Below are 17,269 nucleotides of genomic sequence, written 5' to 3' on the forward strand. Positions count from 1 at the left end.
ATGGCTCCATTTTTTTTTCCCCAAGAAAAAGCAATCAATGTGCTAGGCATGACGTAGGATAAGCAGCAGCTTGGAAAATTAATATCATTAAGACCAGGACTTTTATACCTTAGAAGACCTGAGCCACCTTGCACATCCAGTAAGGAGAAAAATGGAAGTAAAGAGATGGCCCTGCACGCCTGCGTAACCTTCCCAGATAGTTCCTGTACGGGTAGGGCTAAAACTTTCCGGTGCTTGTGCCGATGGAGATGTGTAGTCTTTGATCCTCTCTACCTTCCTACCTATGGTCAGAGGGGATAATGCTGACAACACAGGCTGCAGGTGTAATTTGGCACAGGGAGCAAATCGGGATCCCCTGTTGCAAGTTTACATTTGGCCTTTGCTCATTCAGTGCGTGAAGGCAAATGGATCTGTGGGATTTATTTGGGCTCCGTGTTTGAGAAGTTACTTTCAAAATCCAGACCATGTGTATTTTTAACAACTGTAATGCAGTTTCTATGCCAGTGTTTTTATTCCTCAGTCCAGCGAAGGAAGAAAAGACTATTGGAACTGAACTGAGGTTATCTGAGGTGTGTAAATACCTGCAGGATAGGTGCGGAGGCAAAGGGGAAACGTGCTTCTGTTTAGTTGCAACTAGGGCAGGAAACAATATTTAAAATTATAAGACAGGGAGTTAAGATTAGCCACTAGAGTATTTATTCCAGTTGTTACAGTGAAACCCGGAGTGTTTGGAGAGCTGCATAGTTTTTATAATTACAGGTTTTTAAAAACAATAATTAGGCTAATCTCTGTCAGGAACGGGTTAAATTCATCCTGCATTTGGGTACGGGATAAAATAGGTGATCTACCTTGACCTTGTCACAGCTCTGTTTTCTGTGATTGTGTTATTAAGCATTCTGATTTTGGAAAAACAGGGTCTGTAAAAATATGCATATAAGGAAAGATTCTGCCTTATGCATCCTGTTCACAGTCATGCAGGACTTGCACTTGGTACAACGCAAGTACGGCCTTCTAACAACAGAGTCTTAGCTTCTATCTGTAGTAAAACTGCACTGCATCTCCTGCCATGGGCCTCTTCTGTGCAAAATCATCTTTGGATGGCATCATTTATATAACGTCCTTTAAATTAGAGTGTTGTGGTTTGTTATTTTAAAAATAATCTAGGTCTGTGTTCGTGTTTGCTTACTAATGGTTTTGGTGTCAAATATGCCATATGAATAATAAATATTCTTAGAGGTGCCAGCCATGTGCTGTGAATCTGTGGAAGGCAAGCTGTGTTCACTAGCTTCTTACCATCTCTAAAAGATTCTGCAACAGAAACAACATAATTCTGGTGTCAGGATTGGCCTTGCTTGGTTTTAACAGGTGCATAAAGGGGGAGAGGGCGCTTGCTTTGCCAGTAAACGGATATAATCACAAGCAATTATTTACCTAAATGCTAATTTTGCATAATTTTTTATTTAGGAAAATTCAGGGGTTTCATTTGGCTTTAGGAAACACTATTTAACTGTACTTTTTGCAGTGTTTCAGAATTTTAAAATATGTGGTGCCAGTTTTGGTACTTAGTAGCTCTGGTGAAAAGGAGCTAAGCCCATAAATATGGGTTTTTCAAAGCAGTTTAGTTGGAGTTAGATTCTCAAGTTGTTCTGTATGGCCTGATTAAATGCCTCAGTGGAGACACAGGTGTCTGTATGAATGACATTTCGTAAGTAACCGTGGACTGTGTGATGTAGTCTGGTTCTGTAGTCATCTAAAACTGAAGTAATCTTTACTGATTTTGGCAAGGGGCATATTGTCTCAGCTTTTCTAAGACGTCACTGCTAAAATCAGCCCTAAAATCAGTTGGTGCTTCATACAGGAACACAGATGAATGTGGTAAGGAACATGTCCTTACGTTTGCTAGTACTAGGAATGATCTAGTTATTTTTGCTGTCCAGTTGGTGACATGTGTGGCACCTCAGTTGGAAAGTGACTGACAACAAAGTTGTGTTTTCGGCCATCTGTAGTGTTTGTTTAGTAGGCAGAAATTTTGATTGACACAAGCTTTTTTTGTTTTGGTAGAATTACTGAGAAATGTGTTTGCTAGAGGTTGTAATAACAAGTGGCTGAAGCCTGAGCAATGGGAGAAGGAAATTATTATCAGGTTACTCTTACTGGTTTCATGATGCTCATTTAACTTGGACATCATGAAAGGCATTGGGAGTGTGTGAAAGCTCCCAAATCAATCCTCATTCCTGAGCCCTTCAACAAGAGAGAGAAGGCTTAGTACTAAAAATAGCTCCCTCCTCTTCCTTTGCTCCCAAGAAAAGAAAAAAAACAAACCTGTTTTTCTGTATTTTTGCTAGGGAAAATAACCAACCAAACAAACACAAAAACCCACCCCAAAACAAATACAAATATGGTTTTTTTTCTGTCTACAAGTTGCTGTTAAAAATCACAGCTGAACGTTTTGAGCATTGAATGTCTTCTTGCTTGGAATATCATATTTAGCAATTTTTTTTTTTTTTTTGGGGGGGGAATATTCGCTTGAGATTTTTCAAGTGTTGAGGGATTTAGGGACCTAATCTCTTCTGATATGTTTATATGAAAAAGCTGCTTTTAGCCAGGTTTTAGAAATTCTTGATACTGTGTTATATATTCCAGGGAATTAGGCATGTAAACTGAAGAATGTGTTACTGCTCTTGGTTTTGCTTGTAGTTGAGGCCCTGTTGTTGAAGATTGGCTTGGGCTGTAGAGGAGTGCAACAGTTCTGCTTGCTTTTTAGTAATTCAGAAGTCTATTTTAACTCTTCCTAACTACTTAAAATGTCAGTCCGTAGCAGTACAATAACATGTGCGGTTTTTTCTGTTGCGTAGTTTTGCATATAGACAAATTATTAGTCCCCTGAAGAAGTTGTATATATGCTACTGTAAATGTTATTAAATTTGAGCTTTCTACTTTAGGAGCTATGTATCTTCTTCACAGTATGTGATGAGAGATGCTGCTATTTTTACTTTCCTTGTCCTTCTGGGCTGCCTTTTCTTCCTCTTGATGGCTGCCTGTTGTCTTTCTGCTTTTCCTTTGCAGAGAAATCCAAATACTTTCAAAGGCAGTGCTTCTCTTTGGACATTAGTGAATGCACAGGATCGTGACAATTTTCACATGAGAAAAATCAGAATCCACACTACAGTGATGACTCCCAGGAAAGTGTCTGTGTAAACCACCGTTGAGTAGAGCAGATGTTCACAACATCAGTGGTGAAAGCCGTGAGCCCCATCAGTGCTTGTCCTAACGCGCATACTTAAGTTGATTACTGGTGGTAATTTTTAGGATGACTCCATAGTCTCCAACAGTTGAAACTGTTTCAAAACGGAGTCCAGAACGCTGTGAGCGCACTGCACGCCACGGGAGAGCCGTACCCTCAGATTAGGCTTTGCTATCACTCGCCTTCAAATTGTGGATTACACGATGAAGTGAATGAACTCACTGAATGATTAGAACACATGATTTGCTGCATTCACAAGGGCTGAGGATTTCAAGGACATGAATACTGGGCTGACATGGGTGGCTTGCAAGTGTAGAAGCGCAGTCCGTGAGGACGCAGGGACGCTTCATCTTTTGTGACAACTCAGCTCTTTGTACCGTTTGTTCTCTGGGTGGCCAGTCCCTGCTCCGTGTCGTTCTCACAGGGAAATCCGCGGGGTAAGAGAGGTTCCTCCACAGTACAAGGAGAGTAAGATATGTGAGGGCATGTGCGTGGCTTTATTTTTTAGTCACTATATCTGAGGAGCCTAATCTTGTATACTTCTGCCTTAAACCTTTTCTAAGCAAAACACTGCTATGGATCCAAATAAAAGAATGTAACCCCAATTATATTTTAACTGAGCAGATTAGACATCCCCTAATCAGTTTTCATCCCTTATGGCAATGTAGCCCAAGCAGCCCTCTGAAGTCAACTTCACTGTGACAGTGCAAAGGTTCCCATATTCATTAATTTTGCCAAACATGCAGGTAACAAGTGCATGTTAGTATGTATAGGAACAGTGAGATTCTGTAGTAGTTAGAAACACTCTGGAAATTAATAAAATAACAGGGGGGTTGCCTTCAGATCATAACACCCATGAAAGCAACTGGTCCATTTGCTCTTTCACCTTCTGTTGTCTCAGTTTTCTTCCATTCTATAATCACTTCAACAAAGATTATGATGCCACTCGCAAGGCAGCTTTGTATTTCAGTTTAAAGGCTGTGTGAGCAACCAAGTGGGAACAGTTTTTCTAGTACTTGTAATAAAGAATGAGAAGCAAAATACAAAGAAACTCCGATATATTCCACAACTGTGAGTCATCTGCTTCTCTTTTAAGTAAATGTAATTGCTATAATAGAAGTTCTTGGTAGTTTGACCGTAATGAATGCAGTGTACACACGCAGTTTTGTGTGAAGATCAATAGCCAAAAGAAGGCACAGTCTCATCTGCATGGTTTTCACCTGGAGGGAAGAATTGGTATCTCATCTGGGTCATGTTCTGAAAAGGGGAGGATTAGCTGATGGTTTTCACATTTTAGAAAGCAAGCAAGTCTAAGATGTGGAATAAAGTAACGATTAACTGGGTTTGGCTACGCGTTGTATTGCTGCAATGGCATGTTGTCTGCCTCGTCACACTTTGCATTTCTCAGTATACGAAAAAATCTGGTTTATTACAGGCTGCATAGCACAACAGATGTAAAATGCTAGCTATATGGAATGGATAGTGCCCTAAGCTTGCTTTTTTTTTTTTTTTTTTTTTTAACTCTAAAATACAGAAAGGTCATGGACACCATTAACTTTAATCCATCGCTTCAGTTTCCACTTGTTCTTGGTAGTTACTTGGTCCAGCAAAATTTCATAACATCACTCTGGCTTTGAGCACCAAGTTCTTCAGTGAGCAGTACAGTGTTTGCACAGGTAGATACCCTGTTGTGCTGTTTGCTACATGATGTGTAATTTCCCTTAAACTCTGCTGGTAAAGTCCAGTTTAAGCTCAAAAAAGTTGATACTTGATTTTTCTGTGAGTTTTTAGCATCTTTTCATGGTGTACTGTTTTCTGGAAAGCAAGAGTAGTACACCCAGTAAGAATTCAGGCAGGCAAGGAGGTTAATTGTTTTCTTTTTTAAACCACTGTCAATTCTTTACTCCTGTTAACTGACTTTTTTTCTAGCATAAGTCTCAACAAAAGGCAGCATTTTACAGGAATTCTGTTGAAAACCTGCCTTAAGTGAAGGATGTGCTATGCTATCAATTAATCGTATGCAAAGCAGGTTAAGGACAATAGTAATGAGCTACCTGTTATTTTATTTCCCTCTTCTATTTGAACACTTCAGATACAGCTCTTTTCCCTGACCTAACCTGATGTCAGGATCTATATGTATTTTATTGGAAAGATCGACACTAAGTTTCTCTTTAGGCTTCCTTCTTGAAGTTTGCATGTCATGATCGGATTAAATAACTTGACAGGTATAATGTAAAGGTAAAAAAAAATATTAAAAAAATAAAGATTTTTGTCTCCTTAAACCATCAATCCCCAAACATTTTTGCTATGTGGATCATATCTTAGTAGGATGTGCTATGTGGGCAGTTCATCTGCTGCTGTGACTGTAGGCACAGCTTTCTGCCTTTGCTGATGTGTAAAAGTAAAATCAGGAAGGAATTTAGTAACATTTTAATCTTTGAAAAGAAGTTTAGTACCTAAAACAACAAAAAACTGAAAACGTGAGCAGGAAGATCTCAATGAGAAACTTACAGATGACATATGGACCAGAGTTAGGGAGCCACTTTTCCAGGAAAATAAAGTTTGTTTCCTTTGTTCTTTTTTCCCTTTTTTTTTTTTTTTTTTCCCTTTGCAAAGCTGTGATCTGAGGGAGTGACACTTAAAAAGCATGCTTAACTTTTAGTGTGTGCCAAAGTCAGTAAGGAAACTTGAAGTACATGTTTAAAGCCAAGCACATACTGATTATTATTGGGAATTCTATCCCAAACATGTATTTACTACTTAGATCTGCCATGGGTGTATGCACACCTCTTGTATCATTTTTTTTTTTTGACATGGAGAGGAAATAGGGCAGTGAGGAGAACATACAGTTGTTGTCAAGGGAGCTTTATTTGCATGAAGAAGTCACAATTTTTACTTTATTAACATTAAGAAGTTTGACCTAGTGCTATATTAGGTCTGGGATTAGATATTCAATATCCGTTGGTTTTAGTTTTTATAAACTTGAGATTTTCTGCTGGTAAAACAGAAGACTGGACTATAATAGAGGATGAAACTAATAATGTTTCTGGAGTCACTGCTGATGACGTGTAAATGTCAGTGGGAGAAGCGAAGATCCTGGTGCTCACTAAGGGTGTCCTGGAGTCTCTCAACAGCAAGAATCAGAGGGTAAAAGAGAGCTGTAGGAACCGGCTTGGGCAGGAACACGGGTGTCAGGTATGTTACTAACAGACTTTGCCAAGTGTTGATTCTGAAAATCACTACAACTGCATCGATTGCCAAGTTGGTAGATGGGGAGTGAAAAGTAAAACTGCCTGCCATCAGAGGAGGGAGCACCGGTTAAAGGTTGAAGTGAACTGGCCATCTCCTTAGACCAAGTAGTAGCTGCATGCACGCTCAGATAACAACCAAATTCTTGTCTCATTTATTCCTTTGCAGATTGCAGCAGCCTGCTGGCTAGCAGTAGTCTCACTGAGGCTTGAGTTTGGAAGTGTGGGTGCTGGAACACCCGGGCTGAACTGTTAGCCGACTTGTTGACATTTCTGGGTCTGGTTCTCTGACATAATAGAAAAGCTTCTCTTTACAAGACTTAATGGATACATGATACTAATTTAATATTAATTTTATTTTGGAGAATTTCTTACTGGTGGTATGCTTTAATACCCAGTGTTGGTTGTTTTGCAGCCTGGGATACTGTGGTGTTCAGTTACCGGCACCAACAGTAAGTACTACTGAGTACAGTGGAACTTTGTCCACAACCTTCTCTTTGTAGAGGCTCTGCAGGTTTATCTCGTGCATCTTGGAGTGGACCATAGCTAAAACAGGTTTAATTAGGTATCAGTTTTCAGTATTATGCCCGAATGAGGACCTGTTGGATATAACTAGCCTGCTGTCAGCATAAAGCAGCTCAGTGCATCTGTGCCTGGATCTGATAAATTTCGTAATTAGCACTCATTGCTTCTGTTTCCACTTTCCGAAAACTTCATTCCTATTTTAATTCTACTGCATTGTATAGGATATGAAATGAATTATTTCTCTGTGTTTTATGTTGTGAGCAACAGAGCAATTGAGAAACTCCGTAGTTACCCCCTTTGTCTTTCCTGCCTCCTCTTGTGGCAGGACCGTTTCACAGACGCCTCTCTCTTACTTCTCAATTGTTTTATATATTTTTTTTTTATATTATTCAGAAGAGTTGTCTGTTTAGAAAGAACTTCAGGATGTTCCTGTCCATGGTATGAGTCTTTCCTAAAATTCCGTTGTGTTTTTCACAATGCTGTTGTCAGTACTGGAACATGTATGTGTACCTCTCGGGTAATCCTAGCAGTCAAAAACTCAACAGAACGGTAAAAGGAATCAACAAGACTGGCCTGTTGGAACCTTTTTTTGTTCTTCTGAGCGTTGTTGGAGCAGATGATCTCCAGAGGCCTCCAACTTAGATTATTCTAGAGCAGTGTTTTCTCCATGCAACACAAGAGGCAGGTCAGTGCAGACGATGCAGGCTCTGCACTACCCTAAGTGGTTACTCATGCCGTAAGTGGTGGTCTCGTGCAGCAGTTATTACTTGGACTGCTTCTATCTGCTTTATCATCATTTCTTCCCAGTTCTGTGGAGCAAATGGGAAAATATAAGCAATAACGGAAAAGAAACACGATTAGCAGGTTTATACTTCAGGGCTGCCATGCACATGTTGGTCTTGCATTTGGAAAGGTGTTACAAGGTCAGGTTTAGCTTTGCGTTGTGAACCATACGCATCATTGTACAGACATTGTATATTAATCTCCCTCTTTCGTTAGCTATCTTTAAACATCTTTAAAAAAGGAAAATCTCTCTGGATGCTGAAATGGGGTGAGATATAACATAGATTGGTATGGTAGCTCCTCTTAAAATTCCAGTCAACTGAGGAGTTTGTTCACTTGTGTATGTCTTGTGATAATGTAAATTTATTTTTTTTTTTTTTTTGTCTTCTGCACACAATGCACGAAGCAGGTGAACCGGTAACTTTTCTGACCACCTCAGATTTTGCTTACCTATTTTTGCAATATATACTGGAAGACATTTAACCATTTTCCCTTTCTCTCCCCTTTTCAGCTCAGAGACACTAGTCAACTGCTGTTTTTATGGAACCTCACTACACTGCCACGAAGAGCACCAGCTCATCAGGACTGAAAGAAATCTGAGACTGAATTGTCCTATTTTTCCTCTGAAATCTTCACCAAGTAGTAAACATTTTTTGAAGGGGAAAGGGGGTAAATATGTTAAAGCTCCCCCTATCACCCTGTTAGGGCACCTGTACCTAATGTACATTTTCTTTAAAATTTAAAAAGATGTTAGGAAATATTTTATAAAACTTTTTTGCAATAAATGACGCATGAAATTATTAAAGACTATAAGACACTTACATGCAAGGAACCACTTGAATTATTAGTATGAAGAATCACTGCAAATAACTGGGTTTTTTGTAATGTGACAGTCACGTTTGTATGTTTTGATAGGTGCCAGTGATGGAGCCAATTGCCTGGGAAGTTGACTGTAACTTTTGAACTTTTATTTTAATTCTTAACTTTAGCATTGCAATTTTCCATTCTATGAGGCTTAGTTAGTATTTAGTGCAGGTGTTAGCAGAGCTGTGATCTGTGATCAAAAGCATGTCCAAAATCAATTGTATTGTAAAATATGAACAGTCCTGCTATATGAGACCAATATTTCCCGTAGAGATGATGGAAAGGACAGTGACCACAAATTCCATGTATCTCTGTATTATGGGAAAGCTCCTTCTGTGTGAATATGGTTGCATTTTATTTATGCTATTGTAACACTTAGGGAATTGAGGATTGTGGAATAACGTTAAGAAGGGCTACAACGCAGAGAGCAGCATTTTGCTTATAATACTATATCAAGATGGCAGTCATGAATGGAGAGTGATGAAATGGAATGGCATTTCTATTTCAAAATCATGGGTTAATTTTTCCTTTTGACATAAATATTTTTCAGATAGGTAACTAGTAGAACAAAGGTTTTATTAGTGTTTCTGATGGTTGTTCATCTGAGTTGCATTGACTTCTCTGAATAGCTGTAAATTAAAAGAAACAAACCCAGTGGGTTTTATCCATTTTATTCCCCTCCCCCAAAGCCGTTTGGTAAGACTTATTTCAGTGGAGCTTGTGAATGCTGGACACGCTGCTGAAATATTGACTTATTAAATATTAATTTATTTGTCACTAATTATTTGACATTGTGTGCACATTTTCTCAGCAGTATCATTTCTTACAAACTTTTTAGCAGGGCATTTATTATATAACCTGGGAAAATAAATATTTGTTTTGAAGAAATGAAACTGTGCACATCATCTACTAAAAGTCAATTTTTGTCGTTCTATAGAAGTGAAAAGACTTGTAGTAAACGCTTTCCTCCTTACTAATATCCTGATTCAATTGGAGAAATTACAGTGTCTTTGTCTAGATAATTTAAAAACAGAGATACCTTTCTGAGAGGCATCTGTATCAGCACAAAGACAGTTTCACAGCCTTCGTGTATGGAGCCTGAAGTAATCACGTAGAATTTGAAGTCAGGACAGCTCTATCGTTTGGCTTTCATATTGGCAACAGGTTTATGCTTGCTAAACAATCGGAGAGGGGCGAAGTGAGAGGCTGGGACAGGCATCCCCACCCAGGATAGGGGTATCGTGATACATACTGAGGCAGTTCACACTTCGTGCTGGTTCAGTTTCTATTTTTCAGAAGTAAATTCTCTATTTACAAAGCCAGAAGTTAAATACTTACTGCCTACTTCTTAAAAACTAGCTGTATAATGCTGGACAGTAGGTTCAAATTGTACCATTTTCATAATAAACTAAAGCTGCTTTTTTTTTTTTTTTTTTTTTTTTTTAAGATTTGAGATTAATGTTTGTTCTACAGTGCTTTTCCTTTTCACCAGTCAAAGAGGATCAGCAGTCTGGTCCTGTTTGTGGCCTGAGACGTGACTACAACTTAGAAAAATTAGACATCCGAGCTGAGGAAAGGGGAGGCGATTTGATGGCATGTATGTGCTAGCCTTTCACCTCTGGAGACCAAACCCCGGTTCTATTGACAATAAATGAGGGTCTTGGCCTAATAAATTACATTTTTACCTACACAAAAAAAAACAAAAAACAAAAAACCCAAACAAAATAGAAACCACCAAACAACATGGCACAAACCAGTTTCTGCTCAGGAAAAAGGCCCAGGACTGTAATAGCAGGGTTATTGCACATTGGATTGAAAACTGATTGATGTTGTAAGTAGAAGCCAGTAGTGCCTGCCTGTGTGACATCTTAACCAGTGCTCTTATTTCCTCACCATTGTGAGCACTTGTGCACAGCAGCTGAAATATAAAATAATACACTTAAAGAGAGATGCAGGTCTCTGCATTGGAGAATATGGGTATATAAGCAAATAGCATAAAAATAGACAAGGTAGCTAACTGTATTTGCGTTTGTTTTCACAGAAAGTATTGCAGCCATTTTGTTTGAAACCAGATTTTCATTTTGAAATGAAATTGTCAGGGATATTCTAGTGATAGAGAATTACAGTAATGTATTGCTTTTCACTTTTTTGCTTTAGTTGCTTAATATTTAAGCTTTGCTCCGTGCTACCTTCTTGTCTGTATATTGAATGGTCACTATGCCTCTTTCATTTTGTAGACTTGAATGAGGAAAATATGATTCACCCTTTAAGGTTTGCTGAGAAGTAAATGATAAAGAATGTTGTGTAACATTTATTCAAATAAAGCCTTGATTTTTTTTCAGTGCTCTTTTAAAGGGAAATAATGTTGAATAATGCTTTGATGTCTTAACTTTTCTTGGTTTATTAGTCCTTGACCCAAAAGCCCAAAAGTTAATCCCCCCTGCCCACCCCTCTGAATTAAAGGAAGATTAAACTGAGGTTACTAGTCCACTACTGGAAGTCTATCATGTGGACAAGCCTCTATCCAACCTTACCTTTCACCACAGCAGCCAAAAGATACCAAGTGATGCTCAACCAGCTGGATGCTTCTCACAAGCAATAGGAAAAAACTTTTTCTTGTGTAAATAGCAAGAAAAGATTATGCGTACATTGTAGAGACAGAATCAAAGAAGCCTTGATGGCTCTGTTCTGTGGCTGCGAGTGAGAAGCACTAGGTCCTGGTAAAGGAGGAAGGTGGGTGTCATGGGAGGTTTGTGCCCCTTGCAGACGCGATTCCAGCGCAGTTGGTGAGTGCCGAGCGAGCTGCAGAGCTGGGGGTGAGCTCAGGGCTCCCCCAGCTCTCCTGAGCACAGCACAGCTCGTGTGAGCAGACGAGGTCCTTGCTGTCGCAGCGAGGCACCAAGCTGGGACACAGGACAAGGGCTTTGCCGTGGGCTACCCGCGTGCTGCCTGCTGATCTTTTCTTTGGCTGCTTTTTGCTCCTGTGCTAACGGGTTCAGCCAAGGCTGTCCGTTGCAGGTAAGTGGAACTGGGTATTTCTCATTTAGGGAAGAAATGCCCTGCGCTGAGCTCGTTACCTGGCCATGGTGCCTGCAGGAGCGGGAGCACGTTGTGCTGTACCCGCTGGCTCCTGCGCCGGAGCTCTCCATCTCTGCCACTGTGGCCCAAGGGCCACGTCGGCAAATACTTCCTCAAACCTCAGAATCTGTAGAATTGCACTCTGCCATTAAATAGAAGGTAGCATTTATCTAGATTTTTTTTTTCCCCGCTTGCATTTTTATTACTGTAAAGAAAAGATATCCTCATTTTCGTTGAGTTCCTAGGTTAAACAAAAAATAATCTGCTCAGGTGAACTCGACTTCTAGGAAGTTCTTATTTCAAGGTAGCATTAATTTTTTTTATGGTGCACAGTGTGTCAGGAACTATTGGGTGGTACAGAGGTACTAACCTTTTTGTAAGTAAGGTGTTTTGTTGCAGGGACCTGTTGTCAATAGTCAGAAGTCTTTCCCCAAAACTGAATTAACTTCTGGAGTGATGTGATCATGTGCATGTACAGTGTTTGTAGCGACTGTGGTCTTGGCCCTGGGCCTCTGTGATGCTTCTGAAACCAGCTGGTGCCTCCTGTAACTGTGAGTGAACGTCCACATCTGTCCGTTGCTTGGAGCAGAGCTCCAACATACGTGTTTTTCTTTTCCTTCATGGAGTTGTTTCTTATTCTGTCCGGATTACAGGAACTCCCATCCTCTTTCTCTCATTATTCATTCATCCTTGCAGCAGTTCCCCTTGAATTGGTTATCCTCATTAGGCTGTGGTGGAGAGGGGAAATCCTGCTGAAATGTAATTGCTCGCTAATGGCTTTTCCTTTGTGACATTGTGTTGGTAGCGTCTCACTGTGGGAGTCTGCTGGATTTGCTGCGTGACTGCGAAGCCCACAAGAGAGGTTAGCCAGACAGATTTCAGAGTTCTGCAATTACTCCATTGATTAATCTTCACTCCAGTAGTTCGGTGACAAAAGTATAAAAGTAACCCAACCTTCAGTGATGAAGCCAGTCCTACACAATGCCGCTCAGTAATGGTGTTTGCTGCTGCCCTGAAGCATCAAAAGGGTGATACTTAATGAGGGCAAAAGTGCACTGAGCAGCTGCTCTGTGCAGCTCCTGGTGCAGGAGGGTTTTGTCATGGCTTGCCAGCTAAAGTGTGAGGGATTGGGACAAAGAAACGAGATTTCTTTTAGGATGAGACCAGTGGGCAGGTTTCTTAAGGAAACTGGGTAGAGATCAGCAACAGAGAGATGTTGTAGTAAATTCAGACACTGTCACATGCTCATTATTGTTAAGCATTATGTGGTGAGGAGCACAGGGCGAGGATGGAAGCAGTCACCTGCCTGAAGCCTTACCTGGGGTTAAGGAAGTCACACAAGGGATGCTCACGTTACCTTTGTGTTCCCTGGGCTACTCTCCCTGACTGACAGCATCTCCCCAGGCTGCGAGGCGCGGAAGGGGCTGCTAAGATTTGCATGGCGAGGTCCTTCTCGTGCTTTTGCCCTTCCCGGAAAGTTGGCAATGCCACCAGGCTGGAACGATTCTGTGGTGTGAGGCGTGGTGGTGTGTTGTGAGGAGCACCTGTGGTGCAGCAGAGAACCCCAGCCGCTTTGAAAAGCAGCTCATCCCTCTGTGCAGTCAGAGGGAAAGCAGCACTCAAATGGCCAAACGCTAAGGTGGGCATCGAGGCTGGCAGCAGCGCAGTGCAGCAGCAGCGGCAGCGTCCGCAGGCCTCCGAGCAGCCGCGGGGGCAGAAACAAGCCCATGTGCACACTGGCCGTGGGATCAACTGCTGATCACTGTCATGTTTTTGTTTTGTTCTGTTTTGTTTCTCTTGCTCACTTGTCCTTGCTCAAGTCATGGTAGGTGGATTTGTCATTCTCCCTCTTTGTGCAGGGAGGGCGAGTGGAGGCAGGGCTTTCGGAAAGCAGAGCGCCGTGAGCTCCAGCCTGTGCTGGGTGGCAGTAGGGAAAGGATGACGTTGTTTGCTGGGTCGTACAGTTGTTTTTTATTCGCATTCTGTAGCCTGCTTTTATGATCTGCTCCTGCTTTTCCCTTGAGTGTTTTTGTGCTCTTTGTTTTCACTCCTGTGTTGGGTTTGGAGCACAAGCCATGGGCACTCCATGGTGGGCTGGCTGGACATTCCTGCAGGTGTTTTTGGGTTGGTCTGAATGTGGGGTAAATATGTAAAGCCCAGGAGGGGTAGCTGTAATTTTGAAATCCAGATTTTCAGCTAAGAGCTCCACATCTTAAGATCTTAGGGACTGGAATTTCCAAATGTGGTTGTCTCGGTCCTTAAATACTAAACTCAGGCTGTGCCTGCTGGAGGGCTCGTCCAAACACTGAAGCACTCTGAGCCATCAGAGGAAGGGGCTGAGGGCTGCAGAGTGCACAGGGATGAAGGCTGGTCCATGCTAAATATAAGATTCCAGAAATACTAATACTGTTCGGGTGGATATGGATAATCCCTTCGTGATTCACTCAGTTTGCTCTGTTTGCCTTTTAAAGAGACAACATGGCGAATGAGCTGTGAGACCAGGGGCTGGGGTGGCCGTACTTTGTACACCTTTTCAATAACACTGCAAAATCGTATCGGAAGCCATCAGTCCCATCTTGGCTCGGTAAACTCGCTGCTGGCTGCAAGTACCGTGGCCTCAGCTGTATTTGAGCTTGGAGCAGGGACACAAAAGTACAATGCGGCAGAGAGAGCTGCAGCTTCAAGGGCAGGTCAGGGCTGTAGCCGTAGGCAGTAAATCAGCTTCCAGCCTCCTTCTTTTCCAAAGTTTCCAAATACTGAATTCTTCCTTCCTCAGGTGGAAAAGTGCCCTATGATGGAGTGCCACAGGCAAATGAGCACATGGAAATGTGTCTGTCTTCACTGAGATAAAGGAAGATAGATGCGCTTGTGAGAAGCTGTGCTCAAATGCAATTAGGCAAGCAGAGCCCACCCCCCGCTGCCTCCCCAGGGACCTGTTTTATCACTTGGCACTCGCCAGCACCGATGCAGGAATACATTTAGGAAGCTATTCCAGAGCTACTGCCTAGACTAGATAATACCATCCCTCCTCCTGACATCCCAGTTCACCGATGTGTCAGTCTGCAGGGAGGGTGCTCAGCACCTCCCGCACCGCTGCGCTCTGGACCGGCTGCATCTCACGTGCCAAAGCTAGAAATGGAATGGAAAAACCCACCCGACAACATGTGTTTATCCCAGATGAAGGGGCACGACCAGTGCCTGGGAGCTTCAAGTCCCATTTACTGTGGCTGGTGGAGGGTCGGGGTCTTGGTCAGCAGCTGCGGGGGACCCACACTTGTGCACCCGGAGACCAGCGCCCACCCAGTCACTGCAGGGAGCTGGCAGATGTGGTGCAGGCTGCACTGGGAGCCAGGACCAGAGCATCGGTCTCTGTCGGGCTAGGAAAGGCAAAGCTGTTTCTGCTGCGGCCGCTCAGGGAATACTGGCTTTGTAAATGCTCTTTACAAGAACTGGCAGACGAGAAATAGGCAGGTCCGGGGATTCCAGGCTGGAGTTGTAGCTGCAGATGGTGTGGTTTGCAACTGGGGGGATTACCACCAAACATGCAGAATCAGAAAAATGTGGTTTATTTTAGCTTTCCGTTGGTTTGGGACCTTTAATCTATAAAGGACTTTGCTTTGTCAGGGTAGGCTGCAATGACTCTGGCTGAATGCCACAGCAGCCGAGAGCCTGACAATTTACTGTGCCCTGGCAGCCAAGCGGACTGCCCAGAGCCTCTGCCGATAAAAGACACTCCCCAGCAATTACATCCTTTTGAGCAGGAGGCTGCACAGGTTTAAAAAATTAAGTTGCTGAACAAGAAGACGCTGGGATTCTTCTAAACAGGGAAAGCTTGTGAATGAGCAACTTATTAAGGCTGCACATTAAATGTGCCCAACACATCCTTACCTGCTGTTAAAAAGAGGTGGCATTTTGATATAATTGGTTCTTGGCTGCAGCAGCCAGCAACAGAGCCTGGCTGTTGCAATAATCTCTTGGGAATAACACAGCTAATTAAAGCCTGGGAACTGGTGACCAGCAGCTTCTCCTTTCTCTCCAGCTCTGTCTGTGCTAATCAGAGGTAGGTGGATGTCAAGGAAGTTTTGTGCTGCAATGTGCTAATCAAGGAAGGAAGAATTCAGCTTCAAAGCTGGGTGCTTGATCAAATCCTAAATATCCCAACACGACGAGCTGAGAGAGATTTCACATCCCTGCGTACTGGCTGCTGGGAGGGATCGGCAGTGCTGTGTACAGTACGTCACGGGCACGGCGTGGGTCCAGTCCCACAGCCCCTTTTCTGAACTCCAGAGCGTTGCCTCCTGCTGCCTCGTGTGGGGCTGGTGTTCTGGGAGACAGATCTTATGATATGAATCAACGGAGAGCTGTTTTTTCATTAAGAGATGCTAAATCCCCCAAGTCTTCGGTGAGGTTGAGGGAACTACAGGTGTTCAGCTCCTCTGAAGGTCAGGCCTTGGGACTCTCACAGTCAGAATCCAGAATTAGCTGCGAAAACCTCCTTTTGCCCAAGCCACCTTTCCCAGAAGCTCTGCGCGCCGGGGGGTTCGGCAGAGCCGTGTGGATCAGGGTACCCATGTTTTATGCCCCTTGAAGGCGCCCTGCAAGCTGAGCTCATCTGGCGGACCTGGTGTTGTTCTTTTCCTGGGGGAAACTGATGGACTTTGCTGGTTACTCCTGATCTGCCACGGGCCGGGCTGGCCTGTGTTTTATGGCACCTGCCTCAGCTGGGTGCTCCAGTAAGGCCAGTTCAGGGCAAGCAGCTGTACTGGGCGCAGTGCAGCCCACCCCTGCCGCTGACGGTCACAAGTGGGCTGAGCGAGTTCCTTGCTCGATGGAGCTGGACGAACTTGCTAGCGGAGGGCTGGTCCCGCTGGAGACCTGGGAGAAGGGGCAGGAGAAGCGAGAAGCGAGCGGGGCTGCGCGGCCCGGGATGTGCGGTGGCGGCGGCGCAGTTGGGCCCGTGTGGGGCCGGCACGGCCCGTGTGGGGTGGCAGCTGCAGCCGAGGGAGCCCACCCCAGCTTGTGGTTTAATGCCGGGGTCTGAGGGGAGGTGAGAGCACGCAGAAGCGGGTAGCAGCGCGGCTGTGCCATGCACGCAGGGGAGGGGGACAGGGCCGCCGTGCCAGGAGGCGAGAGCAGGCGGGAAGGAGTAGGGTGGTGGGTAGAAAGAGGGGACAGGGCCTTGCACGCTGCCAAGGGCGGAAAGAGCAAAAAGCCAAAGGGCAGCCACTGCAGGGTGACAGAACCAACCCGGGGTGGTTCCTCTGCTGACCTGGCTGCGATGCTGCGCCGGGTTTGCTCAGAAGGCTGCGTGGCAGGGCGCCGCAGCGTGTGTGTTCGGAGGAAGAGAACCGAGGGCATTGCCCCTCCTGCTGCGGCGAAGGGACACCAAATAAACAGGATTTTGACAAGGTTTGTGGAGCCCTTCTCCGTAGCTGTGCTTTGCTGAGGAGACGGTAAGACAAGGCTTTTTCTGGGGCTGAGTGTTTGCCTTCTCAGGAAGCTGGGTATACAGCCTAGAGGTTTCCAA

The 17,269-nt window shown here is 43.5% G+C and overlaps 1 protein-coding gene across 12 annotated transcripts in view; it reads left to right on the forward strand.

The window, feature by feature from the left end:
- PWWP2A (PWWP domain containing 2A) overlaps window positions 1-17,269 on the forward strand; it is a 43,927-nt gene that overhangs the window by 20,982 nt on the left and 5,676 nt on the right. For 2 of the 12 annotated variants that reach the window (XM_080398068.1, XM_080398067.1), the window contains exon 3: window positions 8,312-10,105. The exons of 9 other annotated variants lie outside the window; for them this stretch is intronic. Coding sequence is in view for 2 of the 3 variants with exons in the window: in XM_080398067.1 (XP_080254193.1) it covers window positions 8,312-8,325 (14 nt within the window). In the remaining variant the exon portion in view is untranslated. One more of the 12 variants, XM_080398073.1, reaches the window with a different exon arrangement.

Source organism: Falco punctatus, assembly GCF_963210335.1.
Source record: "Falco punctatus genome assembly, chromosome: 8".
Lineage (NCBI taxonomy): Eukaryota > Metazoa > Chordata > Aves > Falconiformes > Falconidae > Falco > Falco punctatus.